At 36.4% G+C, this 27295-nt stretch overlaps 1 protein-coding gene across 8 annotated transcripts in view; it reads left to right on the plus strand.

The window, feature by feature from the left end:
- Positions 1 to 27295, plus strand: part of DYM (dymeclin) — a 400993-nt gene that overhangs the window by 153784 nt on the left and 219914 nt on the right. For 5 of the 8 annotated variants that reach the window (XM_050767681.1, XM_050767686.1, XM_050767684.1 and 2 more), the window contains exons 9-10: positions 14352 to 14534; positions 19159 to 19337. In XM_050767681.1, coding sequence (XP_050623638.1) covers positions 14352 to 14534; positions 19159 to 19337 — 362 coding nt within the window. The remainder of the gene's footprint in view (positions 1 to 14351; positions 14535 to 19158; positions 19338 to 27295) is intronic. The other 3 variants (XM_050767683.1, XM_050767685.1, XM_050767688.1) reach the window with 1 other exon arrangement.

The raw sequence follows: 27295 nt of genomic DNA on the forward strand, positions 1-27295 counted from the left end.
TACACCAGAGGGTCACACCTGACCAGCTTTGAATCATTCCATACACTGAAATGCCTTCCTCCTCTCTACCTGCAGATCTGTCTCTCTCCAGCACACTCCAGGCCATAGGCAGCCTTCTTTTGGAAGCTCTCCTGGAGTTCCCTAGCAGACTTCGTCCTCTGTGTTCCAGGACTTGGTAAACCTCTCATTGTATGGTACTAGAATGACACTTTTACTCGTCATCTTCTTTAAAATGATGGGCACCTTAAATGTAGTGACAACAATTTATTCTTTGAGGAATTTGAGCAGGCCTGCAAAGAGACTGTTTAGTGAATAGCTTGTTTAAGGAATGAACCATAAAGAAAGGGGCAAAATGCCTAAGAGAGATTGTCCCTTAGGAGAAATCAGGAAATGCAGATGCGATACCAAGATGAACAGATAGCAGAAGAGGCAACAAATCAAAACAAGCAAACACAAAAACCACAAAATTGCATTTTTTGGACTAGTAACTATTTCCTTGTGGATATGGGGTTCTGTGGATGAGGATGAAGGAGTGGGAGAGAAGTCTGGAAAGATAATTTGGAGCTAGACTCACTGCAAACCACAAAATGCTATTCTCCAGAACAAATAGATTGAATTTAGGCCTGTTAAATACCAGGTGCTGAAGTTCTATTCTATAGCAGATGCTAAACTTACTATTATTTTCAGCCAAGGTGAGGGGCCCCCTTTAAGGTTTTGGAGTAGGAGAGGCATGGCCTGGTGGTTGAGAGCATCAGTTTTAGAGTTGGAACAGCATGGATGCACATCTGCGTAGCATTCTGTTATGTCAGTAAGGGACTTAACTGCTTTGAGCTTTAATTCTTTATGGGTAAAATTGGGTGAATAAAAATGCTAGTGAGATTTTAATGTAGTAATTTTTGTGGATCATCATTAAATAGCAGAAGCTGCTGTTTTTCTTTCCCCTTACTTCTCTTCTTTCACTCGTTCCCCCACCCCTGCCTTCAACAGTTCCTTGAGTATGGTGGACTTTAAACTTTATGGATCATACATCCCATCAATATAACCTTTTGAAGCAGCACCATGATTTAAGTGAATTGATTTAGAAATTATATAATGCATAGTTATATTAATTATGACATCTACAAATTGATATTTTTCCAAGGATAAGATTAAATAAAAATTTTGAAGCATTTAAAAATTGTGTTTTCACAATAAGAAAATCTTTTATATTGGAAAAACTATTAATGATCATCTGAATAAGTTTTATAAAATGCTTTGCTAATCATGTTGGCTTAATGATATCATTGTTTAATGTTGGAAGGAACAGTATCTATTTAGAGCTATGTTCATTGTTAATAATGGTGGATGTAAATCTGTATCTCAGAGAGTCCTGGTAATGGATAGAAGAGCAGTCTTCTTCAGAGATCTGATTAATATTGTCTTTGTTCTTAGGTCACAAAATGGCTAACAGAGCTTTTTTTGTGTCATTGTCATTGACTTGTACTCAGATCATTAATGATTTCTTTTCATCTGGAATTTCTTTGCACGCAAATTTTAAAATAGTTTTATGATTCCATTATTTTTAAATGGAATTTTATGAGAATCAGTTTAGTTAAACCTAGGTGGTAGGATTATGCGCACTAAACCACCATGTGTCTCATTTTGCGAGAGAGAAGGAAGGAGAGGGTGCCTGTCATTCCTGTTGCATGGCAGGGCTGCACTCTTCTCTCAGAATACCTAGGGCACCACACATGACTGTGACTTCCTGACAGATGGACCGAGTGCAGGTGCCAGTGTCAGGCTGGATTGTGCATACTGCTGAAGCTTAGCTGCTGCATATTTCTGAGATGAAAAACAAAGCTCTAATATTTTCTTTCCTCACCTGCTTTGGAGACTACTAGTGTTAATGTATGCCTATTAATTGCTTATTGAAATGAATTGAATGCTTTGGGGATAGTTTTTCAATTTCATAAATACTTTCAGATCATTCCTATCACTCTTGTTTGCATATTTCACATTTACTACATGTAACTTTCTTTTTTGGATTACTGATGTCTTGGGAACCTTTTTTTTGTTTGTTTTTGAGACGGAGTCTTGCTCTGTTGCCCAGGCTGGAGTGCAGTGGTGTGATCTCGGCTCTCTGCAAGCTCCGCCTCCTGGGTTCACGTAGTTCTTCTGCCTCAGCCTCCTGAGTATCTGGGAGCCTCCCGAGTATCTGGGACTATAGGCGCCCACCACCACCCCTGGCTAATTTTTTTGTATTTTTAATAGAAACAGGTTTCACTGTGTTAGCCGGGATGATCTCGATCTCCTGACCTTGTGATCTGCCTGCCTTGGCCTCCCAGAGTGCTGGGATTACAGGTGTGAGCCACCACACCCGGCCCGGGAACCTTCTTAATTCTTTTTGAGGAGTAAAGGCATACACATTTATTTAACATGTATACATGGTAGCCTCCTAATGAATATCCCATATTAGAATGAAGACCTCTTGATTCATTAATTTGAAATCTTCTTTTTCAAATACTTACATGTGTCCCTTTATTTCAAAGATTTTAGTTTTACAGTGCTTCCTGAACTCCCATCTTATTCCTCTCTTTAGGTTGATGACTTTGCTATTGCTAACTTTAAGGTTTGAGGCACTGTGCTCCATAACTCAGGCTTGCTTCTTGGTATTATCAATGAAATCAAAATAGAGTTTTGGGGAGAAACTCTTTCTATCTTTCCTTGAATATTACTTTCAACCAGGGAGTAGTAGTTACCCAAGGATTCTTTTACCTTTGGCCCATGATGATCTTGCACAGAACCAATCCTTAATTTCCAGAAAACTAACAGCCAGAGACCTATATGGAAAACATGACTTACTGGAGGTAGGAATATATCTATACAATGTACTTTATTACATCTGCTGTAATTTGGTTTATATTTACTCCTTCATAAGTAGAACTAAAGTTCACTTGAGTTTTTGCAATATAAGCAATTAGCGTAAGATTTTCCTATGTAGAAACTTTGTTTTTTGGTTTTGTTTTTTTTGGAGATGGAGTCTTGCTGTATTGTCTGGGCTTGAGTGCAGTGGCACAGACATCAACTCAGTGTAATTTCTGCTTCCCAGGTTCAAGCAGTTCTTCCGTCTCAGCCTCCCAAGTAGCTGGGACTATAGGCATGCACCACCATGCCTGGCTAATTTTTAGTGTTTTAGTAGAGACAAGGTTTCACTGTGTTGCCCAGGCTGGTCTCAAACTCCTGAGCTCAGGCAACCTGCCCACCTCAGCCTCCCAGAGTGCTAGGATTACAGGAGTGAGCCACGGCATCCAGCCTACTATGTAGAAACTTTTATTTATAGTTTCCAAATTCATTCTTTTTGGTTACTATATTGTTAAAGTTAAGAAGTTTATTCTTTATGTTTTTGAGTATATCAAAATATAGTAGATTGTTTCTGATAAAGTCTCATACATAATTCAGGCTTCAATCTAGATTTTTATATGGAGAAAGAATTTCATATGAATATATAATATATAGAGAGCATGATATAAAATGTATACATTTATGTATACATTATTTATATAAAATGTATACATTTTATGTATATACACATATATGTATATACATATATAATCTATATTTTATATGTATATATATCTATGTTTATATATAAATATATATATATATTGAGCATGATATATAAAGTATATATTTTATATTTTTATATATGTATAAATATATATTTAATATACATCTATTTGTATAATATATACATTATATTATATATAAATAATATATAAAAATATATAAAGTGTGTATATTAAATATATAAATATATGTATATATTATATACATATATATTTATATATACATTTTACATATAAATATATACTTTATATATCATGCTCAATATATAAATATATAATATATATTTTATATGTATATTCATATGAAATTCTTTCTCCACATAAAAATCAAGACTGAAGCCAGAATTATGTAAGAGATTTTATCAGAAACAGTCTACAATATATATCTTGATACACTCAAAAACATAAAGAATAAACTTCTTAACTTTAACAATATAGTAACCAAAAAGAATGAATTTGGAAATTACAAATTTTATATATAAAATATATATAAATCTATATAAAATATAGATTTTTTTTTTTCTTGAGATGGAGTCTCGCTCTGTCGTCCAGGCTGGAGTGCAGTGGCACAATCTCAGCTCACTGCAAGTTCCACCTCCCAGGTTTACACCATTCTCCTGCCTCAACCTCCCGAGTCGCTGGGACTACAGGTGCCCACCACCACACCCAGCTAATTTTTCGTATTTTCAGTAGAGACGGGATTTCACCATGTTAGCCAGGATGGTGTTGATCTCCTGACCTCGTGATCCGCCCACCTCAGCCTCCCAAAGTGCTGGGATTACAGGCATGAGCCACCACGCCTGGATCATATGAATATTTTTACATAAGATGTAAAAAATCAATCTGTAAAAATGCAAAATTTTAAAAATTCTCATTGTTTTCCTATTTAATGTAATACGAAAGATTGTGCTAGATCCTAGGAGTACAAAGGAATCAAACCCTGGTGAAGGAGGGAAGGCCCTCTCTCAGGGAACCCACAGTTTAGCAGGAAAGATGGGTATGCATGCCAGGGCTGTGTAGTAGTGGAGGGTGGACAGGGTGTTGCAAGGTTAAAGTCTGTATATCGTAGAGGAACCGTTTTAGGAACAGGTCTTGTTTTGTTTGAAGAAGGAGTCTCTGGTGGTGGTATACACTGTCAGATGCTTAGAGACTTGTCTGTTTTCCTAAAGGGTAATATTTCCAAAACTTCAGCCACATCCATGCCACTGCCATGATTTTGTCTTATATGAGTACAACTTGAATTCCAGTTTACTTAGTTCACTTTAGAATGACTTACTTTTTCAAAATTGTAAGCTTATTATTTACTTTATTCTTTTACTATATGGTAAAGTCCTTGACCCTTCTGAGATGGATATGCTAGTTATATATATGTCTAATATACATAACTATTAAAGATTTTTTTTAAGTTTTCCTCTGCTTACACTGTCATCATTGATCCATGTACCGTTTTGGGAAACCCTGCTTTAGGGGATGACAACGGGACATATGGAACAAAGTTTCTGGGAACCAGACATGGACTTGTTTAAAGGAAGGGTTGTCTGTCCCTCCAAGCTGGTAGCACCCTTTCCTGTTTCATGTATCATAGTTAATTTGTTTATTGTTTTTGCATATGTGGGTGAGATAGGATTTATCTCTGAGGGCACAAGACTTTTACATTTATTTTGTTTCCTTTTATGCTTTACATTTTAAAATATTACCTGGCTCATCTAAGTTTCTCATATATGTTTATTGTAGGGATACGTGAACCAGGAGTTTTACTGAGACAGCTGAATTCTAGTACCTTTCAGGGTTGTTCATTTTTGAAAACATGTAAACAGGAGTCGATCTTCGTAATTACTTAAATATTTCAGTGGATTTTTTCAACTTTTCAGAAACAGTTCTGTTTTCTATTCTTCAAGGAATTAAACTTTTAAAAAAACTTTCATATGGCATATATTATGCCAGATTATAAGTCAGAGAGATTCTGACAGAGTGTTTTTTTTTTTTTTTGGAGACGGAGTTTCGTACTTGTCACCCAGGGTGGAATGCAATGGTGCAGTCTCAGCTTACTGCAACCTTTGCCTCCCAGGTTCAAGCAGTTCTCCTGTCTCACCCTCCTGAGTAGCTGGGATTACAGGCACTCGCCACCAGGCCTGGTTAATTTTTGTATTTTTTAGTAGAGACGGGGTTTCACCATGTTGGCCAGGCTGGTCCTGAACTCCTGACCTCAGGTAATCTACCTGCCTTGGCCTCCCAAGGTGCTGGGATTACAAGCATGAGCCACCATGCCCAGCCGCTTCTGACAAATTTGAAACTACAAAGGAGGATAAAATGTTTTACTGTGCTATGAATTTTAAAAAACATTTTTCCTTTGTTCCCCCTGTGTTTTTTTTCTTTCTTGAGATGGTCAAAGCATTCCTTTTGGGAGACAGGATGGGTTAGTACTATCATGTTGTTTTGTGTTAGGAAAATTGAGTTTGACTCAAAACTGTTTTAGGAACTAGCAGTCACCAGATATTTCAAGAGTGCTTTAAGTGTAAACACATGTAAAAAGGTGAAACTATTAGTGACCCTTTTTTCTCCTTTCCTAGCATTATAACATGATTGGCTGTCGTTCAAGGTTGTGTATGTTACTGGTTTACATTCATTTTTAGGCTGGCAAAAATAGGTGTTGGAGACTGTGTTTTCTTAATATATATGTTGATTACATAGAAGAAGTGATACTTGAGGATTATGCCCTTTAATAAAGATGCAACAGCAAGTATGATTTTTTTTTCTGATTACACCAACACTGTTTCTTTTAGGAAACATTGTTGCTCTAAGGCTGTGCTATTAATTTTTTTCTATTTAAATTTTATTGTTTCTTTTGCTGTATGTTCATTTTAGAAATCAAACTATTTTGATGAGGAAAAAAATCACCCAGCATATAAACATAAGCACTGTGAGCATACTATATACCCGTCACCATCATTATCGTCATCGATCTACACAGAGGGATACATACTGTGCTTTTCTTGTTCTTCATGGTAAACTTTTTAAGTGTAACTTACAGAAAAGTGCATAATTAGCATGTGGCTCAAGTAATTATTATAAAGTGAATGTGTTCAGTCAGGTGAAATAATTCCAGCACTCCAGAACCTTCTCTCCAACACTCTAACAAACAAATGGAGAAACATTCCATGCTCATGGATAGAAAGAATCAATATTGTGAAAATGGCCGTACTGCCCAAAGTAATTTATGGATTCGATGCCATCCCCATCAAGCTACCATTGACTTTCTTTACAGAATTAGAAAAACCTACTTTAAATTTCATATGGAACCAAAAAAGAGCCTGTATAGCCAAGACAATCCTAAGCAAAAAGAACAAAGTTGGAGGCATCATGCTAACTGACTTCAAACTATACTATAAGACTACAGTAACCAAAACACCATGGTACTGGTACCAAGACAGATATATAGACCAATGGAACAGAACAGAGGCCTCAGAAATAACACCATGTATCTACAACCATCTGATCTTTGACAAACCTGACACAAACAAGCAATGGGGAAAGGATTCCCTATTTAATCAGTGGTGTTGGGAAAACTGGCTAGCCATATGCAGAAAACTGAAACTCGACCCCTTCCTTAGACTTTATACAAAAATTAACTCAAGATGGATTAAAGACTTAAACGTAAGTTCTAAAATCATAAAAACTCTGGAAGAAAACCTGGGCAGTACCATTCAGGACATAGGCATGGACAAAGACTCCATGACTAAAACACCAAAAGCGATGACAACAAAAGCCAAAATTGACAAACGGGATCTAATTACACTAAAGAGCTTCTGCACAGCAAAAGAAACTGTCATCAAAGTGAACAGGCAACCTACAGAATGGGAGAAAATTTTTGCAATCCGTCTGTCTGACAGAGGGCTAATATCCAGAATCTACAAGAACTTAAACAAATTTTCAAGAAAAAAAGCAAACAACCCCATCAAAAAATGGGTGAAGGATATGAACAGACACTTCTCAAAAGAAGATATTTATGCAGCCAACAAACATATGAAAGCTCATCATCACTGGTTGTTAGAGAAATGCAAATCAAAACCACAGTGAGATACCATCTCATGCCAGTTAGAATGGTGATCATTAAAAAGTCAGGAAACAACAGATGCTGGAGTGGATATAGAGAAATAGGAACACTTTTATACTGTTGATGGGAGTGTAATTTAGTTCAGCCATTGTGGAAGACAGTGTGGTGATTCCTCAAGGATCTAGAATCAGAAGTACCATTTGACCCAGCAATCCCATTACTGGGCATATACCCAAAGGATTATAAATCATTCTGCTATAAAGACACATGCACACGTTTGTTTATTGCAGCACTATTCACATAGAAAAGACTTGGAACCCACACAAATGCCCATCAGTGATAGACTGGATAAACATATACACCGTGGAATACTATGCAGCCATAAAAAAGGATGAGTTCATGTCCTTTGCAGGGACATGGATGAAGCTGGAAACCATCATTCTCAGCAGATTAACACTGGAACAGAAAACCAAACACCGCATGATCTCACTCATAAGTGGGAGCTGAACAATGAGAACACATGGATACAGGGAGGGGAACATCACACGCTGGGGCCTGTCATGGGGTGGGGGGCGAGGGGAGGGATAGCATGAAGAGAAATACCTAACGTAGATGATGGGTTGATGGGTGACCTGCGTGTTCTGTACATGTATCCCAGAACCTAAAGTATAGTAATAAGACAAAACACTTGTCAACACCAGATTTGTTCTTTTAGTTAATTTTAGTATTTAGTATTTTTTAGTTTTAGTTAGATGGATTTCAAGAGTTCGTTTGGAAGACCCAAGGGATACAATTAAGGAACTTTGGGAACCGTCCTAAATTTGGTTTTTGGAACACAAGGAAATATATTGTAACTTTCCTTATTTTTCTGGTGGAGAGGTTTTTTTTTTTTTTTTTCCAACAGGAAAATGGAATTCCACTAAGATTCTTGGGTCATACATAGATCAGAGGCTTGGACCAGCAAAGAGAAATGAACTTTTGGAAGAATCTTTGTCCAGTATTATGGGCCAGTTTAAACTGTAATGTAGGCAGTGACAGGCTGCTTCATCTCTCCCTGCAGTACTGTTTACCAGAAAAAGGAAGGAAGGCTGTGTGTGTGTGTGTGTGTGTGTGTGTGCGTGTGTGTCTGTCTGTCTGTGTTGGTGGATTCAGGGAAAGATGGAGAAGCTTCCCAATAAAATGTTCGTTTATCTGAAATTAGAAGCAGCTTCTCAGCTCTCTTGGAAAATCTTGAAGAAAGGAGAGTGAATCTGTGTTGAAAGGGAATCAGAATTTTGTATGTGCAATTTGTTCAGTAGTAGTCAACTCATTTCCACTAGCAATGAAGATGAGCAGCTGTGAAGAGGATCCAAAAAACACTTCTATTTGACCTTGGGGAGCGTGTTGTGATTATTTTTGTTGCAGATTGAACTTTGTAATTGTGTTTCCCATTTTTCTGAATCCTGGAACACAAAGTGATGGATATGGGAGCTGACTGTCATGGAGCATACTCTGAGTGGAAGAAAATGGCTTTAAATGTTTTAAAATGATACAAATAAACAACACAAATCAATCTCAAAGCAAATAATTAATACTTGGCTACTGGCTGTATCTTCTTAATAATTTTGATTTTCTTATTAAATGTCTCAAGTTCTTCAACTATGTCATGAGGATTGTTTTGAATAAATTTAAATTTTGGTATATAGTTACCAATTACTGACAATTTTAATTCAGATTTTCCTTATGAAAAGGAAGGAGCACATTATTTAACAGAAACTTTCCTGTGTTCCTCAGTAATCTTAAAATCCTTCCTGTATTAAAGAACAAAACAAAAAACCTTTTCTTGCTGATCCTTGAGTTTGCTTATACCTATACTGAAAATTTATACCAGATGTGCAATTTGAGGTTCCCAGTATGCTCTTCTTTGGGAACCTCGAAATTTGGGAATGAGGACTATTTCCCGCTTTCCCCCATAACACCTCCTTAAAAGTTAGTAGTAAATCAATTTCAGTAATCATTAAAAAAGCTTGATATTTGTAGGCTCACAATTATGTAAGAAATTACATATTGTTATTTATAAGGTACTTTATTTTGTGTGTTCAATAAAAAGTACAAAATATTAGAAATGAACAGATGTTCACACTGAACTATTTACAATGTAAAGCAGAAATAAAAAGTATCTGCCTGTGTTAGTTCAGGAGAAACAAAACGTATCAGTTTCTTATTTTGTTATATATTGTTTATAATTTATTTACAGAAGCACTTAATTCATTTAATAAGAATTTGTGTAAAAAGGACACCTACCAATTATAATAAATAATAAAAATATGTATATGCAAAGATTTAAAAATATCACATCCATTGTCATGGTCCTCGATATAATCAGAGCTAACATGTTGATTTTTCCCTCCAAAATTATCAGGAGTTTTTCTGTTTTGTTGTTAAAGTAAAAATTACCGGGCTGTATCCCTAGTTCCAAAGTATTTGCATCATATTTTTGGGGGAGTTGGTGACCAGGGATTTTCCTCCTTCCCTTCCTTATTATTTTTAATTGCTTGTTATGCTTGAATACGTCTATGTTATAGAAGAGTCAAGCAATAGAGTAATACTACACTGAACAAAGTCTGAGACTCTTCTCAAGCCACCTTCACTCCCACTCTGCTCCATGACAAATGACCACTGTCTACAGTGGACCCTACCAGTGACCTGTAGATGGACTTACGTGCATAGATATGTATATTTGCAAGTTCTTAAAACAAATGGAGCATGCATATATATACATATATATTTATATATATGTAGTTTGTGAATGGCGTTTTTCACTTAGTGATTTCTGATAAGGTTTTCCTATATTCCTCATACTAATGGGATCTATATTGTTCTGTTATTTTAATTTTATTCTTTTACATTTATTTTTAAAGAAATAAATATATTATTACTGGGGGAAAATTAAACTATACAAGTAAAACAAAAGTCTTCCTTGAATTCCATGCAATCCCACTTCATCCTCTAGAGAGAATCTCTGTTTCCAGTGTGATGTATACTTTGTCCTTCTTGTTTTTTAAAAATATGTTGATATATGCATGTACATATGGATACATATATGGTTTGGTAAGTGATTTTTAAAATTGTTACATTAGTTTTTCTGCAACTTGTTTTTTTCACTTAACGGTATTTCCTTGTTGGTACATAGACATCTACATATTTATATTGTATTCCATGGCATAGTTTAACCATAGCTCATTTTACCATTGTTACTGGGGAGCATTTGTATGTTGTTTACATTATTGGACCATTATAAACAATATTAAACATTCCTATACATGCTCTTTTGTGTGCCTATTCAAGTATTCCCTGGTATAGGAAAAAAAAAAAAAAGAATTGCTAGGTTCATGAGTATATGCATTTTATTTTCAATGAAAACTGCCAAATATGCTTTAAAAAGTCCTCTACCACTTGGATCTCTTAGTATTGGTAATTTCCTATACCTTTACTGATACAACTGAGTATTATCAGTCTTTTAAAAATTTTCTAGTCTTATGGGTCATCTCATCACATTTTTAAAAATTATTTTTATTGTTTGTACTTTTGTTGCCCATTTAAAAAATATATATGTATTTGAGATAGGGGCTTATTTGTTGCCCAGATTGGAGTTCAGTGGCACAGTCACAGCTTACTGTAGCCTCAACCTCCTGGGCTCAACTGATCCTCCTGCCTCAGCCTTGTGAATAGCTGGGACTACAGGCATGCACCACCATGCCCAGCTATTTCTTTTTAAATTATTATTATTTGTAGAGACAAGGTCTCACTGTGTTGCCCAGGCTGGTCTTCAACTCCTGGGCTCAAGTTCTCCTGCCTCAGCTTCCTTTGTTGCCCATTTTAATTTTGGATTACTTTTTTTTTTTTTTTTTACTGATTTGTAGATTTTTAAAAAAATCCTTTTGTTACACATATGTCACTTGTCTTTGTGATGTATTTTATCATGTAAAAGTATTTAATTTTTAAATGGTCAAATGAGTATTCTTCATGTATTCTTGAATGTTGTTTCTTGCATAAGAAAAGGGCTTCCCTGATTCAAGGTTTATACACATATTTCTATAATTGAATACTAAGAAAATTTTATTGTCCCAAGAACACTTAACAGAATGTTATCCTTTTCTTACTGATCTGGCACACTACCTTTATCATAATCTTAATGATAAAATACATGTAGCTCTGTTCTGACCTAATTTCTCTTCTGTTGACCTATTTTTCTTCTCTGCTGCTAAATCACACTTTTACATGACTATAGCTTTATACAAATTTTACTATGTGAATGGATGTATACTTCCCCAGGTCAGTCTCAGAATTGTTTTCTTATGTATTTTTTCATGTAGAAATGTTTTATTTACACTATTGCAAAATATCACGTAAAGTCTTGTTGGTATTTTGATGGTTATTATACTGAATTTTAGATTTACTGAGAGACATTTGACTTTTTTTTTTTTGAGACAGAGTCTCACTCTGTCACCCAGGCTGGAGTGCAGTGGCATGATCTCAGCTCACTGCAACCTCCGCCTCCCAGGTTCAAGAGATTCTCCCGCCTCAGCCTCCCAAGTAGCTGGGAGTACAGGCATGTACCACCACACCTGGCTAAATTTTTGTATTTTTAGTAGAGATGGAGTTTCACTATGTTGTCCATGCTGGTCTCGAACTCCTGACTTCAGTTGATCCATCTGCCTTAGCCTCCCAAAGTGCTGAGATTACAGGCATAAGCCACTACACCTGACCTAGATTTGACATTTTATAGTATTGACTCTTTTTGTCCAGAAACATGTTATGCCTTTACATTAATTCAGATCTCATATGGTCTTCAAATTCTATGGTCATCAGCCTGAAGGTCTTCTCTATTTTAGGTTTATTCCTGAATATTTCATTGGATTTGTTGCTATTTTGATTGGAAGTAAATATATTTTCTAATTATTTATTGATTGTGTATCAAGCTTTTGATTTTTATTGTTGTTGGTATTGACCATATAGCCATAGTACTGCACCAAAATCTTCTATTAGTTCTAATAGTGTGTCAGTAATGGAGTATCAGGTGACTGTCTTTTATATTCTAGAACAAGTAACTCCGTCCAATAGAAATATAATAGAAGCCACATATGTAATTTTAAATTTTCTAGTGGTCATGTTCAAAAAGTAAAAAGAAACAGGTAAAAGTTATTTTAATACTTTAACTCAGTGTATCTAAAATATTTCAACATGTACTTAGCATAAAATATTAATGAGATAATTTACATTCTTTTTTTGGTATTAAGTCTTTAAAATTTCATGTATATTTTATACTTATAGCACAATGTGATTTGAGCTGCAGTAGTCTCACTTTAAATGCTCAGTAACCACAAGTGGCTAGTGGCCACTGTACTAGACAGTGCATTTTTTTTTTTTTTTTTTTTTTTTTTGAGATGAAGTTTTGCTCTTGTTGCCCAGGCTGGAGTGCAATGGTGCGATCTCGGCTCACCGCAAACTCCGCCTCCCGGATTCAAGCAATTCTTCTGCCTCAGCCTCCCGAGTAGCTGGGATTACAGGCGCATGTCATCACGCCCGGCTAATTTTTTTGTACTTTTACTAGAGACGGGGTTTTTCCATGTTGGTCAGGCCTCCCAAAGTTTTGGGATTACCGGTGGCGTGAGCCACCGCGCCCAGCCTGGACAGTACATTTCTAAGTGGACCAGAATATTGCTTGCAAATAATGAAATTTTTTCTCTAAAATTTTTTTGGTCTTCTTTTCTTTTGCCTTAATGTTTTTGCTTGGACATCAGTAGTACCATGCTGATGTTGATGATATTAATGCGAATACTTGCAATGTTTGACCATTATGAATTTCTGGCTAGAGGTTTCCTTCCCGTTCTGGTTTGTAAGAATTTTTCTTTAAATCAGAAATCAATTTTAAGTTTAAAATATATATATATATATTTAAATATATTTATGAAAATGTGGAAACTCTTGAGTGACCATATTTTTTATCTTAAAAAATAGAAATAATACTTTTAAAATGGTGAACAATTCTTGTATTTTAGAAACAAAGCCTCTCGATCATAATGCATTTATTATTATTATTATTATTATTATTATTTTTTTGAAATGGAGTCTTGCTCTGTTGCCCAGGCTGGAGTGCAGTGGCATGATCTCAACTCACTGCAACCTCTGCCTCCCAGGTTCAAGCTATTCTTTTGCCTCAGCCTCCCAAGTAGCTGGGACTACAGGCACCTGCTATCACACCCAGCTAATTTTTGTATTTTTAGTAGAGATTGGGTTTCACCATATTGGCCAAGCTGGTCTTGAAGTCCTGACCTCTTGGTCCACCTGCCTCAGCCTCTCAAAGTGCTGGGATTGTAGGTGTGAGCCACTGCACCCGGCTTGCATTAATTTTTTTTTTAGCAAATTTTTCTACTAAATTTCATTTGCTTTTTAAAAAAAATTTAGGTTACCTAATCATAAAAATCTCTATTTCTCTATTTTGTTTTAAATACAGTCAATCTTTGTCCAGTTTTTATAGCAACGAGGATTTTCTGGCCTTGTGAAATGTATCGACATGATTCTTGTTCTACACTTTGGAACTGCTCATTACCATGTTGTATTATACTGTATTATATTACACAGAATACTGTACAGAAATACATTCATCTCATTGGTGGTGGCACATCCTAACAGGGTGTTTTCTTCCCCAGCAGGACTCTGGACTGTCTTCACGCTAGGTGGTGTGGGCAGCAAAGCGACTGCCTCTCCAGAGCTTTCTTCCCCTCTGGCCAACCAGAGTCTCCTGCTTCTGCTGGTGTTGGCCAATCTGACAGATGCCTCAGATGCGCCAAACCCCTACAGACAAGCCATTATGTCCTTCAAGAACACACAAGGTTTGTGGTATTTTTTTCTCTAATATTCTTTGTAATGGGGAGAGTATTGCTTATTCTATATTGTTTATTGTCTTGTAGTTTTGGAGATGAGTGTCCATTTGTATGTTTTCATATTGGTCAAACATGAGAAAAACCTTAGCTTTTCCTGTCAATATTATCAGGAAGGTCAAGCAAATCCGAGAACAAGGCTGTGATCCTTTATATCTGTTTAAATTCATATTTCTTTCAGGGATAACCAAACCAGCATGTGTTTAATTTGGGTCAGTCTGTACTACCTGTTAGGGGTAGGAATTAACCTGGAAAACCCAAATGCTAGGTTGTTTTAAATTTTCAGTTAAAGTCTGTGTTCTAGTTAGAGTTTTATAGAACTAAAAATTAGGTCTCAAAAAAAAATTAGAGCACAAATCAGAAAACCTTTTTCTGTAGGGATTAGTGGCTTTGTGGAGCCACATGTTCTCTCCTGCAGTCTCTTAGCCTTGCCGTTGTTGCATCAAAGCAGCCATAGGTAGTATGTAAACAGGTTAGATGGCTGTGCTCCAGTAAATCTTTACTTCCAAACAAGGGGGGGTAGGCTGCCCATGAGCTGTGTAACTTGGTATTAATAACTCCTAAAGTAGAAGATGAGCATATCACTTCATGTTGAACCAGCATCTCTTCTCAAAAGGTTACATTCTAAAAGCAGGATTCCTGTAGTACAGTCAAGTGCTGCTCAATGGCAGGGCTGTGTTCCATTAGGCAATTTTTTCGCTGCGTGACTATCATAGTGTACTTAGACAAACCTAGATGGCATAGCTGCTACACAACTAAGCTCTGTGGTGTAGCCTATTGCTCCTAGCCAGCAAACCTGTTCAACATGATGATGTACTGAATACTGTAGTCAGTTGTAACACAGTGGTATTTGTGTATCTAGGCAATCTAAACCTAGAAAAGGTACAGTAAAAATGTGGTATAATCACACGGGATCACTTCAAATATGTGGTTTATCATTGACTGAAACATTATTATGCAGCGCATAGCCAGATTCTCAAGACATTTCTAACACCAGTGTGATGAAGATGGGTGGGAAGTACAGTGATTGGATGGGAGCATTTGTAAGCCTTCTGATGCCCCGTGCCATGTTTCTTCCAGGTTATTCTGATACACATTTCTTATAGACGTGGCTAGATGTGCCCATTCATTGTGCCTCTGCCAATTCTGGTATTATTTGCAGCGTGTCCATTTGTGCTGCTCTAACAAAATACCTGAGACTCAATAACCTATAAAGAACAGAAATTTATTTCTCACAGTTCTGAAGCCTGGGAAGTGAATCTAAGATCCAGGCACTGGCAGGTTTGGTGTCTGGTGAGGGCTCAGTCTCTGCTTCCAAGATGGGTCCTTCTATCTGTGTCTTCACATGGCAGAAGGGAGTCAAGGGCTAAAAGAGCTGAATGCTATGTGGGCCCTCTTTTATATAGGCCTTCATCCTGTTGATAAGAGAGGGGCCCGTAGGACCTAATCACACTGTAAAGGCCCCACCTCTCAACTTTATTTCATTGGAGATTAAATTTCAACATGAATTGTGGAGAGAACATAAACTATAACACGTTACAATGGGGAAATAATAACAATTTTATGAATTAAAAAATGAAAACTCCTGTATCTATTAGTATTTTTCTGTTCCCATTACTTACTCTTCTTGGTGACAGTATGACTTAATGGTTAAGAAAGCAAGTTTCAGAGTCAAGCATACCTGGCTTCACACCATACCTCTATCACTTCAGAGTGTGAGACCTTTGACAGTTTGCTTAATATCCCAATTAGCTTCAAAAGCTTTGCCTATAAAATAGAGAAAATATCACCTAATAGTATTTGTATAAAGACCAAGCAAGGTAAGTCTTTAAAATGATTAGCCCAGATTTTGCAACAAAGCGGGTATTCAGTATATGGTATCTACTATGTTACTCTTGCTGCTCAGGCCAAATGTTGGTATTTAGGGCTGAACTTTGCTTGGGATGGTCACGGTTTGGGAGACCATTTAGTACAATGATGCAAAGTGTTGGCTTTAGGATGCTCATATCCATCAGGGCTGATCTTGGCAAAGTTACTTGATCCCTTTAAACATCTATTACATTTCTTGTAAAGCTGATCAGAATAATGACACGTTTGTTGTATGGGTTAAATAAGGGATAACATAAACAAAGTGTTTAGTATAACAGCTGGTTCATAGTATTTATTAGCTAGTAATGTATGTATGTTGTGGATACACATACACAACACACATATTCCCTTTGCAGTCAGGTATAATACAGGTTGGTGAATTTGTTACTTTGCTTCAATTTTATAGAAGTGTAGTGTGTCTAGAATCTTCCACCAGTGAGCATTCTGTAGATTCCATAATATCTGCATACTCACGGCACATGGCAACACTTTCTTTTGCCATCCCTTGCAAAAATATAAAGCCAACCACAAAAAAAATGAATTATTTTTGTAAGTGTCAAAAATACAGTGTTAGTATTGAAAAAATAGCCTCTATTTCAAATGTAGAAGGAAAAGTGAGGGCACTGGATGGTAAAACTGAAGGCGTTTTGATGCATTCTCCTCACAAATGTAAAGCTTAGAAAGGAGAATCTGAGAGGCAAGGACTGTGTTGGAACATATCTCTTTTTCCATAAGAGCACAGCTTTTAGGAATGTTAAAGCAAATTATTTTGTCTTGGTAGTGCTTCTGTGTTTTTAAAGGCTTAAAATAATTTTGGTGTTTTTTAGAACATAAAAATATTGGCTCTTTGTGCTACCATGTTCAGAGTTTTATTTGATTAGATGATGACTTTCTCTGAGTCTGTTGAACTTATCTTTATCTTCTTTGTTACTTCCTAACCTTGATTGCTTCAGTTTCTCAGCAAATCCAGTTAACTGTTGGAAAGGGCCTGTGTCGGTTTGGAATATCAAGAACTTTCCTAGTACAGGCTGTGATTTTTGCTTTTGATTGTTCCAGTGACTGTACTTAAAAAAAAAAAAAAAAAAAAAAAAAAAAAAAAAAAAATTTCTTAGCAGTTGTAGTCAATTAGGTTTGCATTGGAGATTATATTTTATTTTATTTTTTAAAAAGTTATCGAAGTTTTCTGGTAGTTGTCTCAAGCTTGGTATGCTCTTTTGATTATAGAACCTAATGTTGAACGTACGCAGATGGCCCCCAACCTGCAATGGCTGGACTTAGGATTTTTTGACTTTATGATGGTGCAAAAGCAATATAAATTCAGTACTGTATTTAATAAATTACATGAGATATTCAACACTTTGTTGTAAAATAGGCCTACTGTTACAGTTGGATTAATACAATTTAGAACTGTACACAAAAATAATAGCTTAGGCTAGGCTAGGCTAGGCTAAGCTATGATATTTGGTAAGTTAGGTTGTATTAAATGCATTTTCAACTTAGAATATTTTCAACTTACGATTAATTTATGGGAATATGATCCCATTGTAAGTTGAGGAACGTCTATACTGATTTTGGTGTAAGTGGATACTTCAGCCACAATTTATTCATTTGAAGAAAATTAACCCAGCCTTAAAGGCAGTTGTTTTCTTTTTAATTCTATATTAAAAGAGAATTTTCGCCGGGCGCGGTGGCTCAAGCCTGTAATCCCAGCACTTTGGGAGGCCGAGGTGGGTGGATCACGAGGTCAGGAGATCGAGACCATCCTGGCTAACACGTGAAACCCCGTCTCTACTAAAAAAATACAAAAATTAGCCGGGAGCGGTGGCGGGCGCCTGTAGTCCCAGCTACTCGGGAGGCTGAGGCAGGAGAATGGCGTGAACCCGGGAGGTGGAGCTTGCAGTGAGCTGAGATCCGGCCACTGCACTCCAGCCTGGGGGACAGAGCGAGACTCCGTCTAAAAAAAAAAAAAAAAAAAAAAAAAAAAAAAAAGAGAATTTTCTATTTTGTATAGAAATTCTATCTTTCTCTCTAGATGCTTTTTATTTAGGACTCATGGTTATTTAGTTTCGGTAACAAAGTATTTCATCTTGAAGTCCTGGTTAAATTGTATTGATTGGAGAGCCTTTTGACTCACTCATAATTCTGTTTATTTAAGTTCATGTTCTTAGAGCTGATTTATTTCAGCTATGTTAATGGGAAAATAGTAACAGAGTCAAACTACATGACTTAGTTTAGTTCTTTTTAAGGTAAAATTTTTTTTTTTTTTTTTGGAGACAAAGTCTCACTCTATCGCCCAGGCTGGAGTGCAATGGCGCAATCTCGGCTGGTTGCAACCTCCACCTCCCGGGTTCAAGCGATTCTCCTGCCACAGCCTCCTGAGTAGCTGGGATTACGGGCCCACACCACCACGCCCGGCTAATATTTGTATTTTTAGTAGAGATGGGGTTTCACCATGTTGGTCAGCCTGGTCTCAAACTTCTGACCTTGTGATCCACCCGTCTCGGCCTCCTAAAGTGCTGGGATTACAGGCGTGAGCCACCATGCCTGGACCTCAAGTAAATTTTGTATAAATTAAAATTTTGAATCTGAAATGTAATGACTTTCCATAAAATTAATGGGAATTGAGTTGTACACATTACTTTAACAATATTTTCATTTATATAAAGCACAGCTAGAAATTACTGATGTGCTGTTTTCTGTATTCCAGATAGCAGTCCTTTCCCCTCATCAATTCCACATGCCTTCCAGATCAACTTTAATAGTTTGTACACAGCTCTTTGTGAACAGCAGACATCTGATCAAGCAACTCTCCTCTTGTATACCTTGCTTCATCAAAATAGTAATATTAGAACATACATGTTGGCTCGCACAGACATGGAAAATCTTGTAAGTATCATACTAAACATTCCATGTGTTTGTATTTTATAATATTTTGAAGAAAAACTTCTTTTCCCAAGAGGGCAAGTTTATTTGCCTGGTTGCCATAAAGGTGATGATCAAGAAATTGATAGGGAGGTGTCAGCAGACACAGACAGAGGGTAGGATCTTCTCCAGCATAAGACACAGCTCGTGTGGAGGGGGCCTCCCACAGCAGGACACAGCAACGTCCCTGGCTGACTTGACGCACCTCCTTGTCCTTACCAGGATTCAGCCTGTTCAAGTCTTCCAAAAACCCTCTGCAATTCTCAAGGAGATTTTTAAATCATCTCAGTCCCTTCCATCTGCTAAGTGCCCGCCCACCAACTTCATGTTACTCATCACAGTTGCAGAATATTCCTGATGAGAATGCTGAAAGGAAAGTGATGTTTCAACTCAGCTGCTCAAATGTCCCATCCCCTCTGGCAGGCTTAGGCTTTAGGACTGTCTGAACTCACTCCCTGGAGTCTTATAGTCATTTTAAGGTACTTTTGTCAGATATCCCTTAAATTACACTATCCATCACTACATGAGTGAAATTAGTTCTCAAATTTTTGTTCATAGACAAAAACTCCTGTAAGCAATAATCGATTTCCTTTATGACTAATGTGCAAACATCAGTGTTTCTATGAGGGGGAGAGTAAGCTACCTCACCAAGGTGTTAATGTTGTTTGAAATACATAGTGTGTAGATAACTATGGACCCTAATATACTCGTAAAAATGTGAACATTCCCGAAATAGCCAGTAGCTGCCTGACAGCAATGAAATGTTCCCTCTGCACCACTTTTTACAGATTGATAGCAGGATTCTCCCAGTATTTGGTTACCATTTTTTCAGTGTTCAATATAAAATACTGCATAAATAGTGAAGGAACACGGAATACCAGAATTCATTGAACATACTCTGCATCCAATTGACACTAAGAATGAAACATGTGATGAAAGAGTGTCTCCACCTTAGGTCTAGGTGGGAAACATTGCTTAAATAGCAACGTGAGTATGAAAGTATACTGCTTATATGAGTAAAATCCTGTAAAGAGAAGGTTTGTTTCCTGACAGGTGTGGATAGGCATAGAGACAATTCTGAGGATGATGTATTCTAAGGGAAATATTGGCAATAAGCAGGAAACCTGTGACGTCACCTGTTTCAGAAAGTTGTATGGTAAGGATGCGGGTATGTAAGATGGTGCAGAGAGCAGCTGTCTGTGTTTGATGACATACCCGGTGAAAGGTTAAAAGGTTTTGTGTTATAGTTATTTTGGAGGGTGGTGTTTGTTTATTTGTTCTGGTTTTGTTGGATAATTTCTTAATTTATGCTCCATCTGTCCTTTTACCTTTCTTCTATAATAAATATGTTGAGGCTTTGATGAGAAAATATGTTATCAGTAGGAAATTTACTGTGCTGATCTGATTTTGTTACGGTTATCAATTATTTTATTCTGCAGTCCTTGACATTAAGAAGGTAATGTTTGACGGATTACAGTGTTTCTAAGAAATACGTAATTGTGTGTAAATCCCATCAGGCTGGAGGCAGACCTGCCTCTGTTCAGCAACAGGTGTTGGCTGACTTGGATTCTTTCTGTTGATGGTCTGACTCACTACTGTTTGACTTGTTTTAACTCAAAACAAGTTAATTAATCTGGTATAACTTCTTATGGTACATTTTTAATTTTTATCTATTAGAATAACAATACAATGACTCTTGCATTTTCTTTTTGTGTCTCTGAATAGTGTCTAGGGCGAATCCAAGTGCCTGAATGTTAAAAACAGGGCTTAAGAGGCATACTTTTTAGAAAAACTCATTATAGACATGAACACAATTTTTATATTTTATCACAAGCAAATGTTTAACAAGAAAAGTAGCTAGACTTTTAAGATAGTCATGATTCTTTTAGTTGTAACAGACCCATTTATGCCTAGCGTAAGCAAAAAGAAATATATCTGTACAAATGAAAAATTTGTGCATTTTTTTTTTGGCTTCAGTCATAGCTGGTTCTAGGGGCTAAATGTTATCCAGGCTCGGCCTCTCCATCTTTTGCCTCTGCCTTTTATAGCTTTGGCCTTATTCTCAGGCACACACTTTCCAAGTGGGGAGACAGGTGGCCACCAGCAGCTCTCGACATATCATAAGCTAAAAAGAGGAAAGATTACACAACTACTTCAGAAATATTTCATGAAGGGCTCCAATAGTCTCTTCTTGGGTTGTGTATCCACTTATTTGACCAATGATTACGGAAGGAGGCGCAGTTAATGCTAAGCCACCATAGCCACAAAGGTAAAGGGAATTTCCTTAAGGAAGGGATCTTGGACAAATAATATATAGTCACTTCGACACTATATTGCTTGTAATTTCCTTAATCAGGGCATTATGAGCTAGTCACTCTTTTAATTTCTGTTTGTGTTAGTCTAGCAGAGATTCGGCTGGCATTTCCCTTAGGCCTCCAGCAGTCTTCTGCTTTTGGGTCAAGCCTTGAGCCTGCACAATATTGCAGACATGCAGCTCCTGTCATTTTGATACTTACTCATTTGAAACTTCACTGAAGAGACACTTAGAAAATGAGATTAAGATTTACAATGATATGCAGTCTAGGATTTATCATGAATTATAAAAGAAATGACATCGGATCTTTACATCTTGTTTTATATGGACTAATAGTCCTTTATTTTCTGAGTGTGGTTTTTATATAAACATCAAAAAGGAAATTTTTTTTTAGCCCTTTTCTTTTCCTTTTCATGCTAAGTTTCTTGAAAGCCACATTATTTGCCTTTACTTCTTGTGCACTTTTCTACCTGTTGTGATCTAACATTTGTTTCTACAACTTCCTCATCAGCAGCTCCTGATTGTTAGTAAATCTTTGGTCATGTTTCATTTTCTTATTTGACTGCATTGCTGCATATGACACTGTTCATTTCTTTATTCTTTAAACCGCTGAATACCTATGTGTTAGTCAGTTCAGGCTTAGTCAGTTCAGAATTTATTCAGGCCTGACTGCTTTAACAAACATACCATAGAGTGGTGCTTAAACAACAGAAAGTTATTTATCACAGTTCTGTAGCCTGAGATTTCCAAGACAGAGATGTTAGCCCCCTTGGTGTCTGGTGCAGACCTGCTTATTGGTTTGTCAAGAGTCATCTACTTGCTGTGTCCTCACATGGCAGTGAGCAGAGGCAGGGAAGAAGCAAGCTCTCTCCTCTCTCTTCTTATAAGGGTACTAATCCCATCATGAGTGCTCCACACCTGTTACCTAATCTCGCAAGAGCCCCACCTCTTAATAGTGTCCCATTGGGGGTTAGGGTTTTAACATATGAATTTTGGGGGCCCAAACTTGTAGTTCATATATCTACAAACATATACCTTGGCTTTCTGATCATTTTACTCTGCTGGTTTTTCCACCTCTATGCCTACTGCTTTTCTCTCTCCTTTATGTGTTATTTTTTCTTGTCCTTAAATGTGTCCTGCTGCAGGGTTCTGTCCTTCTTTTTGTTTTTTCCCTGTACTTCTCCCTAAAACATCTAAGCAAATTCAGTTGTCATTTATATGTTGCCAGTGTATATGTTCCCATTTATATGTGCCATATATGTTCTGTTTTTGCAGCCCTGGTTGCCCATATCTCATATCCATGTATCCAGCTGCCCCAGACATTTCCCAGTGGCTGTCTCATAAACACCTTAAACCAAACATGTAAAAATTGGGTTCATTATTTTCCCTGCTCTTCCTTCTCTTACTCCTGTATTCTGTATCACAGTGAGCCATCCACAGAGTTAGCAAAAGCTTTGACTCTCCTGTTTCATTCCCCCATATCCAACCAAATCTTTTTTATTTTCTCTCCTTATTATCTTTGGAATATATTAGTGTTCTTTTTCCTCATTGCCATTCCTTTGGTTTAAGCGGCCTTCATCTCTTACTAAAACTATTGCAACATCTTTAACTGGTTTTCCTGCTTTCTGTCTTGCTATTCTTTAATATTATTTTCTATCCTGTTTCCAGAGTGAGTATATTAGAGTCAAATCTGGTCATGTCACTTCTCTGCTTTTAAAGCCCTTTCATGGCTCCACAGTGTCCTCAGGTTTAAAGCTCTTACTCTTAATGTGGCTAACAAGACATTTTATAATTTTGCCACAGCTTCCATTTTGGGTCTCATCTGTTTGCCATTATGTCCTTTTTATTCTTTATTTAATCATAATGAATTAATTTAATTTCTCTCAATCTGACCTATCTCGTAACTAAGTTTAGACTTGGTTTTCTCTAGAATACTTCTCCTTGAAATTTTCTCCCTTTTCCTCTTCTCAGACAACTCTTAGTAGTTTTTCAGATCTCAGTTTAAATAGTTCTTTCAGAATTAAAGTTATGTTATAAAAGTAATTATATACCATACCCAAGTGGGATTTATCCGAGGAATGTAGGCTTGATTGGACATCTGAAAGTCAGTTATTGTGATACATCATATCAAGAGTGAAAAACAAAAATCATATGATTATTTAAATAGATCCAGAAAAAGGCATTTGACAAAATCATCACTTTTTAATGAAATAAAAATATTTAACAAACTAGGAATAGAAGAGAACATCCTCAGATTAATAAAGGGCTTCTATGAAAACCCTACAGCTCACATCGTACTTAATGGTAAAAGACCATGTTGTCTTTCTCCCTAAGATCAGCCACAAAACAAGGATGTCTGCTTTTGCCATTTCATTCAACATTTTACTGGAGATTCTAGCCTGGGCATTTGATTAAGAGAAAGAAATGAAACACATCTAGATTGGAAAGCAAGGTGTAAAATTATCTGTATTTGCAGATGACATTATCTTACATATAGAAAATCCTAAGGAATCCACTGAAAAACTCTTAGAATTAATAGATGAGTTCAGCAAAGTTGCAGGATACTGGATCAGTATAAAACGTCAATATGCAAAAAATTGTATTTTTATATATGAGAAATCCCAGAATGAAGTTAAGAAAATAGTTCTGTTCATAATAGCATCAGAAATTTAACAAGAGAAGTACAAAACTTACACTCTGAAAACTACAAAATATTATTGAAAGAAATGGGAAAACATATATTCATTGATTGCAACATAAAAAAATAGAGATAGGGTCTTGCTATGTTGCCCAGGCTGGTCTTAAACTTCCGACCTCAAGCGATCCTCCCACATTGGCCTCCTAAAGTGCTGGGATTACAGGCGTGAGCCACCATACCCAGCCCTGATCACAGTACTTAACATCGTTAAGATGGCAGTATTCCCCAGAGACTGACGTATACGTTGAGCACAATACCTATTAGAATCCTAGTTGACTTCTTTATAGAGATTGACAAGATTGTTTAAAAATCCATATAAAATTATAAAGGACCAAGAATAGCCAAAACAATCCTGAAAAAAAACAAATTTGGAGGACTCATACTTTCTAATTTCAAAACTTATTATAAAGCAAAACTAATCAATACAGTGTGGTACTGGCACAAGGATAGACGTAATACATCAATGGAGTTGAACTGAGAATCTAGAAATAAACCCATATACCTATCATCAACTGATTTTCAGCCAGGGTGCCAAGACCAATGTGGAAAGAATAGGTTTTTTCAACAAATGGTACTGGTGCAATTGTGTAGTCACTTGCGAAAGGATAAAGTTGGGCTTTTGCTTCACCCCATATACAAAATTAATTCAAAATGAGTCAAAGGCCTAAAAGAGCTAAAACTAAAAACCTCTTAGAAGAAAATGGGGGTAAATCTTTATGACCTTGGATTTGGCAAATGACTGTTAGATGTAACAACAAAAGCATGAGCAACAAAAGAAAAAATAGGTAAATTGAACTGCATCAAAATAAAAACGTTTGTGCTTCAAAGGACCATCAAGAAAGTGAAAAGACAGCCTACAGAATATGAGAAGACATTTGCAAATCACTTATCTGGTAAGGAACTGTATCTATAATATATAAAGAACTTTTTAAACCCAATAGTAAAAGGACAACCCAATTGCAAAATGGATGAAAGATCTGAGTAAGCATTTCTGCAAGGAAGATATACAAATAGCTAGTAATACACATATGAAAAAAACAAACTTGACATTATTAGTCATCAGGTAAGTGTAAATCAAAACCACAGCAAAATACCACTTTACTCCCACTATGATGCCTAGAATAAAATGTTAGTTAATAAGAAGTGAGGATGTGGGGAAATCTAATCTCTCATTGTAAAATGGTGCAATGGCTTTGAAACAGTCTGGCAGTTCCTGAAACAATTAAATAGTTACCATATGATCCAGCAATTCCAAGGCTAGATATATACCCAAGAGAAATGAGTATAAGTCTTCAGGAAAACTTGTAAAGGAATGTTTATAGAAGCATTGCTCATAATAGCAAGAATGTGGAAACAGTTCAAATGTTAGTAAACAGAAGAATGGATAAATGAAATGTGATATGCTTATGCAATGAGATATTATTTGACATAGAAAGGAATGAGACTCTGATACATACTGCAACATGGATGAACCTTGGTAACATGTTCAGTGAAATAAGGTAGTCACAAAAATCTACGTAGTCTATGATTCTATTCATACAGACGTCCAAAATAGGGAAATCTATAGAGACAGAAAGTGGTTCCTTTGGGCAGGCTACATAGGGGACTGGAGGAGGTGCTAGTTAAAGGGTATGGGGTTTCTTTTTGAGGTAATGAAATTTTTTAAGTTGCCTGTGGTGATGGTTACACATATTTGTTAACATACGGCAAACCATTGAATTATGTACTTTGAATGGATTGTGTCTCAATACAGATATTTAAAAGAATGAAGTACTATTCTGACATAGTCTCATTGGACCCGTTACTTACTCTTACATTATTATTTCTTTGAATATACCATTTGCTTGTGTATCTTGTCTGGTAAAGCACAGAGTCTCAATATTTTCAGTACTCTGGTGATATTAGGTACTGTAGGTAAGATGTGCTTTCTACAGGTGTAGCCAAAAAAAAAAAAAAAAAGAACATGGCATAAAATATAGTCATATGTTGCTTAATGTGGGGAGTCATTCTGAGATATTTGTTTTATTAAGTGATTTTGTCATTGTGCAAGTATCATAGAGTGTACTTATACAAATCTAGATCGTATAGCCTAACTACACACCTAAGCTTTATGGTGTAACCTATGGCTCCTAGACCATAAACCTGTACATCATGTAACCATACTAAATACTGCAGGCATTTGTAACACAATGGCATTTGTGTATCTAAACATAGAAAGGGTACAGTAAAAATATGGTGGTGTAATCTTATGAGACTATACAACCACAGACTCTTACATGTGATCTGCCATTAATGGAAATGTTATGTGGCGTATTGAAGACTCCAGAATCAGAATTAACAAATGTTGAGTTAAATGACCGTAAAATGTAACTATGCTTACTAGGTAATGTAGAATGTGAGTACAATGTATTATGTTTGACACAATGTCAGAAGAAACTCCAAAGACAAGAATGCCTGGGAAAAGAGAAAGCAATGACTACTTGGTAACTGGTACACTTCGTTCCTGGAATTTAATAGTGCTCATGCACTGAACTTCATAATTTAGAGGAAGTTTTAGCTACAACTTATAAAAGAACAAAACACACCAGTGCCACATTTTAAAACCGTCCTGCAATAGGTGTGCCTGTCAAAAACACGTATGCCCCAGTGTGCGGCATACCAGCCTGTGCTTTAGGGACTTGTATGTGTAAACAATTTACTCATTACATGTATTGTCTGATTTAGATGATAGATTTTTTTTTTTTGGCCTATTTTCTAGCATTCAGTGGATAGTGTTCATGGTTGTTTCCTACGAGACATGCTGTATAGTCTGCCCATCTTTAATAAATAATTTCAGTAACCTCCTTACTTTAGGAAAGAAGGAACAAATAGAAGGTGTCAATGATTTGAAATAAGCACAATTGTAAACGG

This window comes from Macaca thibetana, chromosome 18 (genome assembly GCF_024542745.1).
Source record: "Macaca thibetana thibetana isolate TM-01 chromosome 18, ASM2454274v1, whole genome shotgun sequence".
In the NCBI taxonomy this organism is placed as follows: Eukaryota; Metazoa; Chordata; class Mammalia; order Primates; family Cercopithecidae; genus Macaca; species Macaca thibetana.